Source organism: Trachypithecus francoisi, unplaced genomic scaffold (genome assembly GCF_009764315.1).
Source record: "Trachypithecus francoisi isolate TF-2019V2 unplaced genomic scaffold, Tfra_2.0 Lachesis_group14, whole genome shotgun sequence".
In the NCBI taxonomy this organism is placed as follows: Eukaryota; Metazoa; Chordata; class Mammalia; order Primates; family Cercopithecidae; genus Trachypithecus; species Trachypithecus francoisi.
In genome coordinates, this window is record NW_022681459.1 from 51397945 (window position 1) to 51414420 (window position 16476).

Genomic DNA, 16476 nt, shown 5'->3' on the forward strand with positions numbered 1-16476 from the left:
AGGATGGTCTCGAACTCCTGACCTCAGGTGATCCACCCGCCTTGGACTCCCAAAGTGCTGAGAGTACAAGCAGGAGCCACTGTGCCCTGCCAAACTTTCCTTTTTCAAACCTATTGTCGGCAAACTCTTTTCACCAACCCACAAGTCGGCCACCACTCCCCAGTGTCAGGGCTCTGACACCTCACCTGGCAGGAACTTCTTAAGACAAACTGAGAGCCTGACACATTCAGAACAAAAACGTTGCTGCTTCAAATCTTACATGTCTGGGGTTCCCAACCGTTTTCAGACTAACCACAAAATGTGACCTGTGAGACACTACCTCTGACTGGCAGAGGCCAAGAGAGTGCCCCTGAGGTAGGAGGTGGAACTTAGACAGTTGACCAGTTTGAGGATTGGCTAAAACAGGGTCGGGGCAAAAGCAGCTTTCAGTCAGATACGCCCGCCACTGTGCCACGTCAGTTTACCGTTGCCATGGCAACACCCAGGCGCTGCCACCCCTTTCCATGGCAATGACCCAATGGTGACTACTTCTTCCCTAGAAACTTCTCCATAAACCATCCTTTAATCTGCATGCAATCAAAAGTGCGTATAAGTGTTACTGCAAAACTGCCCTGAGCTGCTCCTCTCTGCCTACGGGTAGCCCTGCTCTGCGGGAGCAGTCACAGAGCCGTCACACCACCTGTTCAATGATGCTGTTTTCTTCTACCTCTGGCTTGCCTTTGAATTCTTTCCTGGGCAAAGCCAAAACCCTCACTGGCTAAGCTCCACTTTGGGGCTTGCCTGCCCTGCATCCCTCCCACTTGGTCACAACTCAAGCTTTCAAGGACATAAAAAGAGAGGAGAATCTCATCCAGTTTCCATCTCAGGGACCCACAGCAAAGATGCATCTGACTAGACGCATCTGATCAGAGCTGCAAAGCTGAGTAGCCCGCAGGGCGGCCCAACCCGGGGCTTTCAGGGGTTTTCGGCCTGTGTTCCTCCCCACGATACCCCTCTTTATGACAGAACGACCCAGAAAGACAAGAATGAAAGATGACTGTTTCTGGGGAAAAAGCAATCAAACAATATGAATACAACACTAATCACATGAATACATATCTCTTATTAAGACTCTGAAGAGGAAAGCAAGGTAAACAGTGATTTTTACCGTCGGCTTGACAAGATTCCACAGAGCGGCCAGGAGCCTGGCTGCTAAGACTTTCTTACCCTTCTTTCTGCTAGCTTGTCCGGTCCTGGGTTCCCTCGACAGAGGATCCCGGGAGAGTGACTTTAACTATCCTACCGATTACACCAAAACTGTAGGAGCCTAGACAAAAGCCCTCTGCACTGTGAGTTCACAGAAAATCAACTGACAAAAGCCAGGTTAGTAAGAGAAAAGGCATACAGATTTATTCACACACACAGGGAGAACCAGGGTGATGATCCCAACCTCCCAATGGGGTTCGGAAGCTTACATACCATCCTGAGGTTACAGAAAGAACAGAGGCTCAAAGCATGGCCATAAACAGTTTATAGTGGAAAATCAGGTGACAGTGGCAAGACCGGTTATGGGAGGGAGAAGAGAGGAGGCCTGGCTAGCTAAGGTGGCCTTGTTCTACAGATGAACCTCACAGGTAGCAGCCCTGAGAGAATAGATGGTGAATGTTCCTTTTAAAGGCGTCAGACTCTGTCACTCTTCCCAGATCAGGCAAGGGAGGGCCTCAGAGAAGGCCTGGCCGCATCAATGCAGATTCTCTCCACAAATGCAAATCTCCCCCACAAGACAGCTTTTCAGCTATTCTTCTGTTTCCAGTCCTTCCCAGTAACTGTTTGAACCACGTCAAGGAAATATATTTGGAGGTGACATATTTTGTTTTCCTTCAAGATCAAAAAAGTTAAGTCCAAGGCTGTCCAACAAGGGAGCGAGGACCCAACCATGTTGTCCTCAGATAAGTTTTTCCCCAGCAACATAACCCTGCAACAGGCCAGACTGGACCCCAGACACACATTCCACACCATCCCATGCCTCCACCACCCAAACCACAGACACACCCTACCTTAAACACCAGACACACACACACACCTTAACTACCACAAACACACATATGCCACACCTCTACCACCACTTACACCCCCAACACCACACACATATGCGCCTCAAACACCACACACACACACACCCCACACACCTCAAACACACACCCCACACACACACCTCAAACACCACACACACACACCCCACACACATCTCAAACACCACACACACACACCCCACACACACACCTCAAACACCACACATATACCTCAAACACACACACAAAACCACAAAGACCACACACACATCTCAACCACACACACACCTCAAACACCACACACACACAAGTACCGCAAACACACATACGCCACACCTCTAACACCACTTACACCCCCCAACACCACACACATACGTGCCTCAAACACCACACCCTTCAAACACCACACACACACACCCCACACACACACCTCAAACACACACCCCACACACACCTCAAACACCACACATATACCTCAAACACACGCACAACCACAAACACCACACACACCTCAGCCACACACACACCTCAAACACCACACACACACCTCAAGTACCGCAAACACACATACGCCACACCTCTAACACCACACGCACCCTCCCAACACCACATATGCGCCTTAAACACCACACCCCTCAAACACCACACACACCCCCCACACACACACCTCAAATACCACACACACAACCTCAAACACCAGACACCTCAACCACACACACACACACACAGCCCACACACCTCAAACACCACACAAACCTCAAACATCACACACACACCTCGACCACATGCACACACATATCCCTCAAACACCACATACACCACAAACACACATACCCCACACCTCTAACAGCACACACACACCCCCAACACCACACACCCCTCAAACACCACACACACCTCAACCACACACACTCCCCACACACACACCTCAAACACCACACACAAACCTCAAACATCACACGCACACCTCAAGCACATGCACACACATATCCCTCAAACACCACATACACCTCAAACACACATACCTTAAACACCACACACACCTCAACCACACACACACACACCTCTCAAACACTGCACACACCACCTCAATCACACACACACGCACACACGCCCGAAACACCACACACACAACTCAAATAACACACACACCTCAAACACCACACACCACCTTAACCACACACACACAGACCTCATACCACACACAACTCAAACACTACACACACCACACAGACATACAGTCCCCCGCACCCACACCACAGCTCACACGCACACAGACACACGTACGCAGGAGAAAGGGTGTCAAAGCTTTTGCTAGTCGTGAAGAAAAAGCCCGCAGTCCATGGGGCTGCACGGTTTCCCCTGCGATTTGCTCATTCACCAGGCGCCCATAACGCTCCGTGCTCAGGTCTCTTAGAGGAGGGCCCGAGTCTCCCAGTACCCGGAGGTCTGGGGGCGCACGAGCCGCTCCTCTTCTGCAGAAGCTCCGGACCGAAAGGGCCCCGGACACTAAGCAGCGCCGAGCTCCGCGCGCAGCCCGGGACGCCTCAACCGGATTCGACCGCGCAGAAGAAGCTCCCAGAGCCCGGTTCACGACCGCAGTCAGCAGCCTCACCGTGCAAACTGCGGTCTCAAAGCGAGCACGCGCAGCAACGCCGCTCGCCCCTGCCCGGGCCCCTGGCCCCGCCCCTGCCCGGGCCCCTGGCCCCGCCCCTGCCCGGGCCCCTGGCCCCGCCCCTGCCCGGGCCCCTGGCCCCGCCCCTGCCCGGGCCCCTGGCCCCGCCCCTGCCCGGGCCCCTGGCCCCGCCCCTGGCCCCGCCTCGCGAGGGTCACCGGTCACGGGGCGGTGCCGAGGCGGAAGAGCCCGCAGCCCCGGATCGAATCCTCCTGGGCTCCGCCCAGCGCCTTCACCCTGCACCGACTCCGCCGGTCAGCGTCAAGTGACTTATGCCCCCGACCCTGAGCCCGGACCGCTAAGCGAAGAGGATCAGATCTCCGCTCGAGAATCTGAAGGTGCCCTGGTCCTGGAGGAGTTCCGTCGCAGCCCACGGTCTCCCGGCACTGTCGGGCCCCGGTCCTCTGGAGCTTCAGGAGGCGGCCGTCAGGGTCGGGGAATATTTGGGTCTGGGGTCTCAGGGGAGGGCGGCGCCTGGGTCTGTGGTCTCGGAAAGAGCCTGCTGGAGCCAAGTGGCCCTCCCTCTCTTGGGACAGACCCCTCGATCCCGTGTCCATGGGGGCACCGCGGTCCCTCCTCCTGGCCCTGGCTGCTGGCCTGGCTGTTGCCCGCCCGCCCAATATCGTGCTGATCTTTGCTGACGACCTCGGCTATGGGGACCTGGGCTGCTATGGGCACCCCAGCTCCACCACCCCCAACCTGGACCAGCTGGCAGCAGGAGGGCTGCGGTTCACAGACTTCTACGTGCCTGTGTCTCTGTGCACACCCTCTCGGTAAGGAGGCGGCAGCGCCTCTTCTCCTCCATTCCTTTCCTCCCAATGGATTGCAGGAGGGCCGGAAAAACGTCTGTCTCTTTCTCTAGGGAAGGCCACATTTCTGCCTGCCTCACGGACTCTGTGACTTGTCCTGCAGGGCCGCCCTCCTGACCGGCCGGCTCCCAGTTCGGATGGGCATGTACCCTGGCGTCCTGGTGCCCAGCTCCCGGGGGGGCCTACCCCTGGAGGAGGTGACCCTGGCCGAGGTCCTGGCTGCCCGAGGCTACCTCACAGGAATGGCCGGCAAGTGGCACCTTGGGGTGGGGTCTGAGGGGGCCTTCCTGCCCCCGCATCAGGGCTTTCATCGATTTCTAGGCATCCCATACTCCCATGACCAGGTAGGAACCACCGGGGCCCTCAGCCACCCTCCCAACTCCCAAAGTTCCCCAGCCCTTGATGTTCCTGCAGCCCTGTCTGCCACCCCAGCCCTCACTGGAGCTGCCCGCCTCAGGGCCCCTGCCAGAACCTGACCTGCTTCCCACCGGCCACACCCTGCGACGGTGGCTGTGACCAGGGCCTGGTCCCCATCCCACTGTTGGCCAACCTGTCCGTGGAGGCGCAGCCCCCCTGGCTGCCCAGATTAGAGGCCCGCTATGTGGCTTTCGCCCGTGACCTCATGGCCGACGCCCAGCGCCAGGATCGCCCCTTCTTCCTGTACTACGCCTCTCACGTAAGTGATCTTGGCCCCACCCCTGGCTACCCGTGACCCCTACCCAGTGCTAACTCCAGTCTTTGCCCCCAGCACACCCACTACCCTCAGTTCAGTGGGCAGAGCTTTGCAGAGCGTTCAGGCCGTGGGCCATTTGGGGACTCCCTGATGGAGCTGGATGCAGCCGTGGGGACCCTGATGACAGCCATAGGGGACCTGGGGCTGCTTGAAGAGACGCTGGTCATCTTCACTGCAGACAATGGGTATGCCAGCAGGGCAGCAGGGTGTTCCCGCCCTGTCACAGACCAGGGCCCTGGGAGCCTTGCAGTTCAGCTGCTGGCCAAGAACATAGTGGGTGAGGGGGTGTCAGGAGATGCTGGCCACGTTGCAGGGACCCAAGGTGTAGTTAGGAGACACAGGTGCACAGAGAACTGGTCATGGTAGGCCTGGAAGATGCCAGGCTCATGCTAGGCACCTCCAGGCAAGCTTTGTGACTTAGAGGTGTGGGGCCACTGGTCACCCTCGGTGGCTCAGAGGCTGTGGCTCCATGGCTTATGAGCTCCTTCTGTGTCCCAGACCTGAGACCATGCGTATGTCCCGAGGCGGCTGCTCTGGCCTCCTGCGGTGTGGAAAGGGAACCACCTACGAGGGCGGCGTCCGAGAGCCTGCCTTGGCCTTCTGGCCAGGTCACATCGCTCCTGGTCAGTCCGCAGGCCCTCTCCTTGGGAACTCTGGCCCCACCACCCCAACCCTGGTGGCGAACTGAGTGACTGCACAGCCTCTTGCCCCCAGGAGTGACCCATGAGCTGGCCAGCTCCCTGGACCTGCTGCCCACCCTGGCAGCCCTGGCTGGGGCCCCACTGCCCAATGTCACCTTGGATGGCTTTGACCTCAGCCCCCTGCTGCTGGGCACAGGCAAGGTAGGGCCGGTGACCCCTGGTCCCAGCTCCTTGGCCCCTGTCCTGACCCCTTCCCTGGGGTGAGCGTGGGCAGTGCCTGAGAGTCTGTGCCTCAGGGCCTCCTGCATTTAGCGGCATCCAAGTGGCGCCACCTCTCAGGTTCTTGGGGTGGGCGAGAAGCAGTGCACGTCCAGGGCCTCACACCAGGGCTGGCAGCCCCGGGTATGTGCAGTGCTCGGGGCCCGTCCAACCCCGTGACCCCTGACTCTGCCCCCAGAGCCCTCGGCAGTCTCTCTTCTTCTACCCGTCCTACCCAGATGAGGTCCGTGGGGTTTTTGCTGTGCGGAGTGGAAAGTACAAGGCTCACTTCTTCACCCAGGGTAATCCCTCCCCGTGAATCCCTCCACCTGACCTGCTGACCCCTCCACGGAGCCCCAGATCCCTGGCCCCTCCTTTCGCTCCTGCCCCGTGCACAGAATTGGCCACCTCCCCAGGCTCTGCCCACAGCGACACCACTGCAGACCCTGCCTGCCACGCCTCCAGCTCTCTGACTGCTCATGAGCCCCCGCTGCTCTACGACCTGTCCAAGGACCCTGGTGAGAACTACAACCTGCTGGGGGGTGTGGCCGGGGCCACCCCAGAGGCGCTACAAGCCCTGAAACAGCTTCAGCTGCTCAAGGCCCAGTTAGATGCGGCTGTGACCTTCGGCCCCAGCCAGGTGGCCCGGGGCGAGGACCCTGCCCTGCAGATCTGCTGCCGTCCTGGCTGTACCCCACACCCAGCCTGCTGCCATTGCCCAGATCCCCATGCCTGAGGGCCCCTCGCCCTGCCTGGGCATGTGATGGCTCATCACTGTGAGCCTGTGGGGGAGGCACAGGTGTCTGGAGGGAGTTTGTACCTGATAACATAATAACACCAGTTGAGACTTGCAGGTGTGACAGTGCGTCCAATCCTGTGATAATGCTGTGTGCCAGTGCCGGTCCCCTGTGATACAAATGAGGAAACTGAGGTGCAGAGAGATTCAGGACTTGTCCAAGATCACCCAGCCAGAAAGAGGTTGGGCTGGGATTTGAACCCTGGTGTCTTGGCTCTGGAAGCTGCCCTGGCACCTTGGTGATCTGCATGGGTCAGTGTACACAGGCACGCATCAGCCGTGAGGACATGGGCACATCCGTTCACAGGAGCAGCGCCACATGCCTTTCAGTGCCAGGAACGGGGGTGGGAGGGTGTGAGGGCTCAGTGGCCAGAAGACTCAGAAGATGCAAAGTGCCTGAGAGAGACAGGACTTTCCCCAAGAAGAAGCATTCTTAGAGGCACAGGCACTGGACCTCCTTGGTTCTTATCAGAAACCTGTCTGAAGCCAGGTGATGAGTTGCACATTCCAGGTGGGGATAAGGGGTCTGGAGCCCCTGCTGGCTCCTAGGAAGGCACAGCAGCAGCCCCTGAGACAGCCCTCCTGGGGCCCCTCCACCCTCCCAGGCCTCTGTGTTTTACCTGTGCCCACACTTCTGTCTCCTGCCTTCACTTTTTGACCCACTAGAAAGATTCTCCACCCAGCAGACAAAGTGATCTCTTAAAAACATCTGTCGGCTGGGCGGGGTGGCTCAAGCCTGCAATCCCAGCACTTTAGGAGGCCGAGGCGGGTGGGTCACCTGAGGTCGGGAGTTCGAGACCACCCTGACCAACATGGAGAAACCCCATCTCTACTAAAAATATAAAATTAGCCAGGTGTGGTGGTGCATGTCTGTAATCCCAGCTACTCAGGAGGCTGAGGCAGGAGAATCACTTGAACCTGGGAGGCGGTGGTTGCGGTGAGATGAGATCGCACCATTGCACTCCAGCCTGGGCAACAAGAGAAAAACTGTCTCAAAAAAAAAAAAGTCTGTTAGGCTGGGCACGATGGTTCACTCCTGTAATCCCAGTGCTTTCGGAGGCTTAAGGTGAGAGGATCACCTGAGACCAGGAATTCAGACCAGCTTGGGCAACATATTGAGACCCCAGCCCTCGAGCAATATTTGTTTTTGTTTTTTGAGATGGAGTCTTGCTCTGTCGCCCAGGCTGGAGTGCAGTGGTGTGATCTCCACTGACTGCAACCTCCGCCTCCCAGATTCCAGTGATTCTCCTGCCTCAGCCTCCCTAGTAGCTGGAACTACAGGTGCGTGCCACCATGCCCAGCTAATTTTTTTTTTTATTATTTAGTAGAGACGAGATTTCACCATGTTGGCCAGGCTGGTCTAAAACTCCTGACCTCGGGTGATCCACCCACCTCAGCCTCCCAAAGTGCTGGGATTACAGGCATGAGCCACCACGCCTGGCCAACAATATTTGTTTTAATTAGTCAGGCATGGTGGCATTTGTCCTGGCAATTTGGGAGGCTGAGGTGGGAGGATCACTTGAGCCCAGTAGGTCGAGGCTGTAGTGAGCTATAATTGTACCACTGCACTCCAGCCTTGGGGACAGAGTGAGACCCTGTCTGTAAATAAACAAGTAAAACATCAGGCCAGGCTTGAGCATCTATTCCTGCTCAAAAATCCACAGGCTTCTCAGAAGAAAACGCAAACCCCTTATAGTGACCTAATTTGCCCTTGAGACCTCCACCCACGCCCCCTTCCCACCAGTCTTAGCAGGGTGGCCTGGCTGTTCCCTCCAACAGCAATGCTCTGCCTCCACTGTTGGCCTCCTCTGCAGGGAGGGACCGTCTGAGCACCTGCCCATGTCTGTGCAGCATGGCACACACATGCCAGGCCCACATGCATGCCCAGGTGGCCAGTCACACAGCAGGTTGCTCCCTCAGTGTTGGCCAAGTGAGAGGAGTACGCCATCCGGGTGTTCAGACACCTCCCCGTGGCAAACGCTGTTCATTGCCACCAAACAGCCACCTCCTTCCTTATGGGCTCCCACTTTCAGTGCTGGGCTAAGAAGGCCCCTTGATCTGGGAGCTGCAGCCTCTTTCTGTTCAAGGAGGGCGGTGACCAGCCTGAACCCATCAATCCAGTGATTGGTTCAGGAGCAGCCTGTGACAGGAGTCTTGGTAGCGAACGACTGGGGCAGCCCTGGGGGTGAGGAGCTTGTGCAGCAGTCACAGGCCCTGACTGGACGCTGGGCAGCTGCTAACCTGGTGTCTCCAGCTGTCTACCTGGAGAGCTCCAAGCTCTAATGCTAGGAGAAAATAAACCCTGCCTGTTGAAGCCACTGCTAGTGAGGGTTCTGTTATTTGCAGCCAAAAGCCTTGCTGGAGTGTGGCCTCTGAATGGTTTGTGTGGTGGGCACGTGTGCCCGTGTGAGCTTGTGGTGTCAGACAGTGTGCTGCGGACCCACCGTGCAACTGTTTCAACCCTTTTCGTCTGGTTTGAGGGCTGCACTGGCCACACCCCAAATCCTGCTGTGTTTGGAATCACCCTCATAAGGTGGTGGTTTCCTTGGGGTGCCCAGCAGCCCCTGAAGCTGGCACACGGAGGGCCCTCATGCCCTTGTGGTCTGGAGGTGTTGGCCCCAGGTGGTGACGTAAAAAGTAAAATAGAGGTTCCTCTTCAGACTTTGCTCCCCGTCTAGGAGTAATTAGTAACTTCTCTTAAAAGCAAAATGTATTCAAAGACCTGTACTAACATTCTTAAATAACTGCCGTAATAAAGAAATCAATGTACTTTGTGTTCTTAGCTCCCACAATTTAGCCTAATTATTTGCCCTGGCAGGCTTATACGGGTCCAAGCAAGCATTAGGCCATAGCCTGTTCCTCTTCCTTATTTGAAGGTGTTTCTACCTTTATCAGCATTCTTCAAGTTACTTCCTCCTTCCTTTGTTCTGCTCTCTCTTTGCCTCTTTTAAAAAGCTCTAAGTTGCTAGCCAATCGGGACAACTACAGAACGTGAGGTCCCGTTCCAACCAATGGAAACCGGACACAGCAGTAGGGTGGACACGTCAGGTTATAAATGACCCTGTCTCCTTTGTTCGGTGTCCTCTCGTGGCAGAACTGCTGGCGAGTGTGCCCTTTCTGCAGAAAGTATAAAAATGGCCTTCTGAGAAAATTAATGTTCAAGTGCTGTTTCTTTTTTTTTTTTTTGAGACGGAGTCTCGCTCTGCCGCCCAGGCTGGAGTGCAGTGGCCGGATCTCAGCTCACTTCAGCTCACTGCAAGCTCCGCCTCCCGGGTTCACGCCATTCTCCTGCCTCAGCCTCCCGAGTAGCTGGGACTATAGGCACCCGCCACCATGCCCGGCTAGTTTTTTGTATTTTTTAGTAGAGACGGGGTTTCACCGTGTTAGCCAGGATAGTCTCAATCTCCTGACCTCGTGATCCACCCGTCTCGGCCTCCCAAAGTGCTGGGATTACAGGCTTGAGCCACCGCGCCCGGCCTCAAGTGCTGTTTCTTTAGGGCACTGAGGAACAAGCATTTCAGTGCTGTGGTTCAAGGGGAGGGCAGAGAGGAACTGAACTGGAGGCATGATTCCGGTATCACATGGAAAGACCGAGCCCTCTGGCAAGAGCTAGATGAATACTAACACCCAAGCACAGTCTCAGGCACCTCCTCCAGCTCTGCTGCTCCACTTCCTCTCACTTGGGTAGTGTGCACAACTGAGTTAATCCCACCCGTGTTTACGCATCAGCACCGTGCAGTGCTGGACATGGAGTTGTCAGAGGAGACCCACCCTGCACTCACCAGGCTACAGTCCAGCAAAGGAGATGAACTTAATCCCGGGATGTCAGATGCACCTGAGATTTCAGTGTGATACAAGTCACTGCCTCTGGTAGGGTGGGGTGTGTGTAATTGCCTGACCAGGGACCCCAGAGAACCTGTGGGTGCTACAAATGTTCCAAATCTTAAGGGGTCATAACATGATGCATGCATATGTATAAAGCAATCAACCCACACACGTAAGATGCGCATACTTTATGACGTCATTGCGTATTTTCTATTTCAGTAACAATCTAACCATGATAAATGCTACAAAGGAAGGGTACCTGGTCTTACAAGAACATAGCCAAGAGGTGGGGGTGGAAAGAAATGAGCCAGTCAGGAATGCCTCCCACTGAGCTCTGAGGAGGGTGTTCAAGTGCACTCTGCACCCAAGGTTGGAACCAGAAGCAGATGTTCCCATTCCCCCATTCCGCTTTTGGTTTTGCTCTGATTTGTGTTCAGAAATGCTTGTTTTTCATCACTTAGCTCTTTTAGCCGGATGCACCCTCCTCACACAGGCATGTGCACGTATGCGTATGTGCACATGTGTATGCATACAGAAATACGCACACATGCACACTCACATTCATGTGCACATACATACACATGCATCCGGGGATGCATGCCCCCCAGAGATGTATGCACGTGAACACACAAGGACTCACATGTGCACACAAGCATGCATATACGTGCATATTTGCACTGACATACACACTGTTACTGTGGCCCCAAATGCCACAATTCCCTGCGCTTCCCTTTCTTCACAGCTACAGAACAGTCCCTTCCTGTGAGCCTAAGAGAATCCATTCACCAGGCTGGCAGCCATCCATTCCCACAGAGCAGCTTCCTCAGGGAGCTCAGTGTCCTCTCGAAGGGGCTAAGTGTGTTTTGAAATGGACAGAACAAACAAACAAGTTGATTCTGTGGTTTCCCCTCAGGTGCGTTAGGAAGGAAGAGGGGATATCCGGAGCCCAAGTGATCGCATGAACGACAGGGTAAGAGGCGGCTCCTGCAGGGAAACTCTTCTCCCCTCCCCTCCCTGTGGCCCCTCCTTGCCCGTGTGCTTGTCTGTCCCCCAAGTGGCCAGAAGGGGGAGCCCAGGGAACGTTTCAATGGAACAATGTTTAAATTCATCTCTGAATTTTTTTTTTTCTTTTTTTGAGACGGAGTCTCGCTCTGTCTGTCGCCCAGGCTGGAGTGCAATGGTGCAATCTCAGCTCACTGCAACCTCCGCGTCCCCAGTTCAAGCGATTCTCCTGCCTCAGCTTCCCAAGTAGCTGGGGTTACAGGCATGCGCCACCATGTCCGGCTAATTTTGTATTTTTTAGTAGAGACGGGGTTTCTCCGTGTTGGTCAGGCTGGTCTCAAACTCCCAACCTTAGGTGATCTGCCCACCTTGGCCTCCCAAAGTGCTGGGATTACAGGCGTGAGCCACTGTGCCCAGCACCTCTGAATATTTTTAATTACAAAAATAATGCATACTCATTAGAGAAACTCAAGTAATGCCCACTCATCTCAGTCCCAGGTAGCCAGTGCTATCAGTCTGGGGCTCGGGGGGGGGCGGGCACACGCCACATTGTTCTCCACATTCATGCAAATTATGTATTTTGGCCCCAGGCGTTGATTCAACTCTAACCTCATGCCCTGCTGCACCCTGGACACTGCCTCTCAGCTGTCTGATGTGTCCCCTCCCCTTTGTAACCCTGAGCCTAGTGCAGGGGGGGTCAGTAGTAATGAAGGGGGAAGTGCATTTATTTATGCCCCCTCCAGCCTCCTTGGCTCCTTTGTGTGAAGGACAAGAGCCTTCCTTGCGGATGCAGCACATGGTGAAATCCGGTCTCTACTAGAATACAAAAAATTGGCCGGGCGGCGCCTGTAATCCCAGCTACTCAGGAGGCTAAAATAGGAGAATCACTTGAACCCTGGAGGCAGACGTTGCAGTGAGCTGAGATTGTGCCACTGCACTCCAGCCCGGGGGGACAGAACAAGACTCAGTCTCAAAAAAAAAAAAAAAAAAAAAAGAAAGTATGGCAGCCTTATTACTGATATGGAGAAAATTTAAGTGGTCTGCATGTAAGATCAAACCAGTGAAAACATTTCATTAACCCAAAGTCTACTCCAGAGCGAGGCTCTCATTCTCTCTGATTCTGTGAAAGCTGGGAGAGATGAGGAAGCTGCAGAAGAAAAGCTGGAAGGTAGCACAGGTTGGTTCATATGGTTTGAGGAAAGAAGTCGTCTCCATAATGTAAAAGTACAAGGTGAGGCAGCAGGTGCTGATGGAGAAGCTGCAGCAAGTTCTCCAGAAGATCTCGCTGAGGTAAGTGATGAGGGTGGCTAGAGTAAACAATAGATTTTCAATGTACAGTTTTTTTTTTTTTTTGGAGACAGAGTTTCACTCTGTCAGCCCAGGCTGGAGTGCAGTGGCACAATCTTGGCTCACCACAACCTCCGCCTCCCGGGTTCAAGTGATTCTCCTGTCTCAGCCTCCCGAGTAGCTGGGATTACAGGCATGCGCCACCACACCAGCTGATTTTGTATTTTTTGTAGAGACGGGGTTTCACCATGTTGGCCAGGCTGGACTTGAACTCCTGACCTCAGGTGGTCCACCCGCCTTGGCCTCCAAAAGTGGGAGGATTATAGGTGTGAGCTACTGCACCCGGCACCATCTATGACTTTCATAGCTAGAGAGAAGGCAATGCCTGGTTTTAAAGCTTCAAAGGACAGGCTGACTCTCTTGTTAGGGGCTAATGCAGCTGGTGTCTTTAAGCTGAATGCTCATTTACCATTTGGAAAATTCCAGGGCCCTTAAGAAAGATGCTAGGCTGGGCGCGGTGGCTCACACCTGTAATCCCAGCACTTTGGGAGGCCGAGGCAGGCAGATCGCCTGAGGTCGGGAGCTCGAGACGAGCCTGGCTAACATGAAGAAGCCCCATCTTTACTAAAAATACAAAATTAGCCAAGCATGGTGGTGGGTGCCTGTAATCCCAGCTACTCGGGAGGCTGAGCCAGGGAGGATCGCTTGAACCCGGGAGGTGGAGGTTGCGGTGAGCCGAGATGGCGCCACTGCACTCGAGATCGAAACTCTGTCTCAAAAAAAAGAAAAGAAAGGAAGAGAAGAGAAGCTAAATCCACTCTGCCTGTGCACTATAAATGGAACTGCAAAGCCTAGAAGACAGTACATCTGTTTATGGCCTGATTTACTGAATACTTTAAGCACACTGTTGAGACCTACTGCTCGGAAAAAAGATATTCCTTTCAAAATATTGCTGCTCATTGACAATGTTCCTGTCACCCAAGGGCTCTGATGGAGAAGTACACGGAGATCGATGTTGTTTTCATGCTGCTAACACAACATCCATTCTGCAGCCCATGGATCCAGGAGTCATTTCTACTTTCAAGTCATATCATTTAAGAAATACATTTCACGACCAGGCGCGGTGGCTCACACCTGTAATCCCAGCACTTTGGGAGGCCGAGGTGGGTGGATTGCCTGAGGTCAGGAGTCCGAGACTAGCCTGGCCAACATGGTGAAACCCTGTCTCTACTAGAAACACACAAAAAATTAGCCAGGCGTGGTGGTGTGCACCTGTAATCCCAGCTACTTGGGAGGCTGAGGCAGGAGAATCGCTTGAACCTGGGAGGCAGAGAGATTGCAGTGAGCTGAGACCGTGCCACATTGCCCTCTAGTCTGGGCAACAAGAACAAAACTCCGTCTCAAAAAAAAAAAAAAAAATTTCAGGCTGGACGTGGTGGCACATGCCTGTAATCCCAGCACTTTGGAGGCTGGGGCGGGCAGGTCACCTGAGGTCAGGAGTTAGAGATCAGCCTGGCCAACATGGCAAAACACCGTCTTACTAAAAACACAAAAATTAGCCAAGCGTAGTGGTAAGTACCTGTAATCCCAGCTATTTGGGAGGCCGAGGCAGGGGAATCACTTGAACCTGGCAGGAGGAGGTTGCAGTGAGCCAAGATTGCATCACTGCTCTCCAGCCTGGGCAACAGAGTGAGACCCTGTCTCAAAAAAAAAAAAAATTACATTTCATAAAGCCATAGTGATGAATGATTCCTCTAATGGATCTGTGCAAAGTCCATTGAAAACCTTCTGGAAGGCATTCACCATTCTAGACGCCATTAAGAATATTCACGGCCAGGCGCGGTGGCTCAAGCCTGTAATCCCAGCACTTTGGGAGGCCGAGACGAGCGGATCACGAGGTCAGCAGATCAAGACCATCCTGGCTAACACGGTGAAACCCTGTCTCTACTAAAAATACAAAAAACTAGCTGGGCGAGGTGGCGGCGCCTGTAGTCCCAGCTACTCGGGAGGCTGAGGCAGGAGAATGGCGTGAACCCGGAAGGCAGAGCTTGCAGTGAGCTGAGATCCGGCCACTGCACTCCAGCCCAGGCAACAGAGCGAGACTCCGTCTCAAAAAAAAAAAAAAAAAATATTCATGATGGCTGGACGTGGTGGCTCATACCTGTAATCCCAGCACTTTGGGGGGCTGAGGCAGGCAGATCACAAGGTCAGGGGATGGAGACCACTCTGGCTAACATAGTGAAACCCCATCTCTACTAAAATTACAAAAAACTAGCCGGGCGAGGTGGCGAGCGCCTATAGTCCCAGCTACTCGGGAGGCTGAGACAGAAGAATGGTGTAAACCCGGGAGACGGAGCTTGCAGTGAGCCGAGATCCCACCACTGCACTCCAGCCTGGGCGACAGAGCGAGACTCCATCTCAAAAAAAAAAAAAAAAAAGAATATTCATAATATTCATGATTCACAGGAATAGGTCAAAATATCATCATTAACAGGGCTTGAAATAAGTTGATTCTAACCCTCACGGATGACTTTGAGGTGACAAGTCCAAGTGGAGGAAGTAACGGCAGATGTGTTGAAAATATAATCATAGCAAGATAATTAGAGTTCAACGTGGAACCTGAAGATGTGACTGAATTGCTGCCATCTCAGGAGAAAACTTGAACCGATGAAAAATTGATTCTTATGGACAAAGAAAGTTTTTTTTTTTCTTGTTTTTTTACTTATTCTGGTAGAGACGGGGTCTCACCATGTTGCACAGGCTGGTCTTGAACTCCTGGGCTCAAGTGATTCTCCTGCCTCGGCCTCCCAAATTACAGGGATTAGAGGCATGAGCCACCGTGCCTGGCTGAAAGTGGTTTCCTGAGATAGAATCTACTCTTGGTGAAGATGCTATGGACACTGTTGAAATGACAACAAAGGATTAGAATACTGCACAGGGCTGAGTGTAGTAGCTCAGGCCCTGTAATCCCAACACTTTGGGAGGCTGAAGTGGGAGGATTGCTTGAGACCAGGAATTTGAGACCTGTCTGGACAACACAGTGAGATCCCATCTGTTAAAGAAAAAAAAAAGTTAGCTAGGTGTGGCAGCACTTGCTTTAGGTCCTAGGTACCCGGGAAGCTAAGGTGGGAGGATCACTTGAACCCAGGATATCCAGGCTGCAGTGAGCCATTATTGTACCACCACACTCCAGCCTAAGCAACAGAGCGAGACCCTGTCTCTTACAAAAAAACAAAAAAAGAATATTCCATAAACTTAGTTGGTAAAGCAGCAGCAGGGTTTGAGAGGATTGACTTCAATTTTGAAAGAAGTTCTACTGTGAATAAAATGCTATCAAATGGCGTCACATGTTGTAGAGAAATCTTTCGTGAAAGAGTCAGTGTGGCAAACTTCATTGTC

The 16476-nt window shown here is 53.7% G+C and overlaps 1 protein-coding gene across 3 annotated transcripts; it reads left to right on the forward strand.

Moving 5' to 3' along the window:
• Positions 1-3874: 3874 nt before the first annotated feature.
• On the forward strand, positions 3875-7027 carry ARSA (arylsulfatase A). 3 transcript variants are annotated; one of them, XM_033233389.1, is made up of 9 exons: positions 3875-4157; positions 4263-4499; positions 4639-4879; positions 4993-5211; positions 5284-5453; positions 5767-5891; positions 5983-6110; positions 6367-6469; positions 6584-7027. In XM_033233389.1, exons 2-9 carry the CDS (start codon positions 4282-4284, stop codon positions 6901-6903), a joined length of 1524 nt encoding a protein of 507 aa, XP_033089280.1. In that variant the 5' UTR covers positions 3875-4157; positions 4263-4281; the 3' UTR covers positions 6904-7027. The 3 variants fall into 3 exon arrangements, with proteins under 3 accessions (XP_033089280.1, XP_033089281.1, XP_033089282.1); XM_033233390.1 differs by having other exon boundaries at positions 3875-4064; XM_033233391.1 differs by lacking the exon at positions 3875-4157 and having other exon boundaries at positions 4368-4499; positions 4589-4879.
• The last annotated feature ends 9449 nt before the right edge of the window (positions 7028-16476 follow it).

What these genes read in the sequence shown, in the direction of transcription:
- ARSA (XM_033233389.1), top strand. Translation starts at nt 4,282, where the DNA reads ATGGGGGCACCGCGGTCCCTCCTCCTGGCCCTGGCTGCTGGCCTGGCT. An exon ending in TCTCTGTGCACACCCTCTCG is followed by an intron (nt 4,500 to 4,638) that starts GTAAGGAGGCGG and finishes CTTGTCCTGCAG; the next exon opens with GGCCGCCCTCCTGACCGGCC. An exon ending in TGCTGCTGGGCACAGGCAAG is followed by an intron (nt 6,111 to 6,366) that starts GTAGGGCCGGTG and finishes CTCTGCCCCCAG; the next exon opens with AGCCCTCGGCAGTCTCTCTT.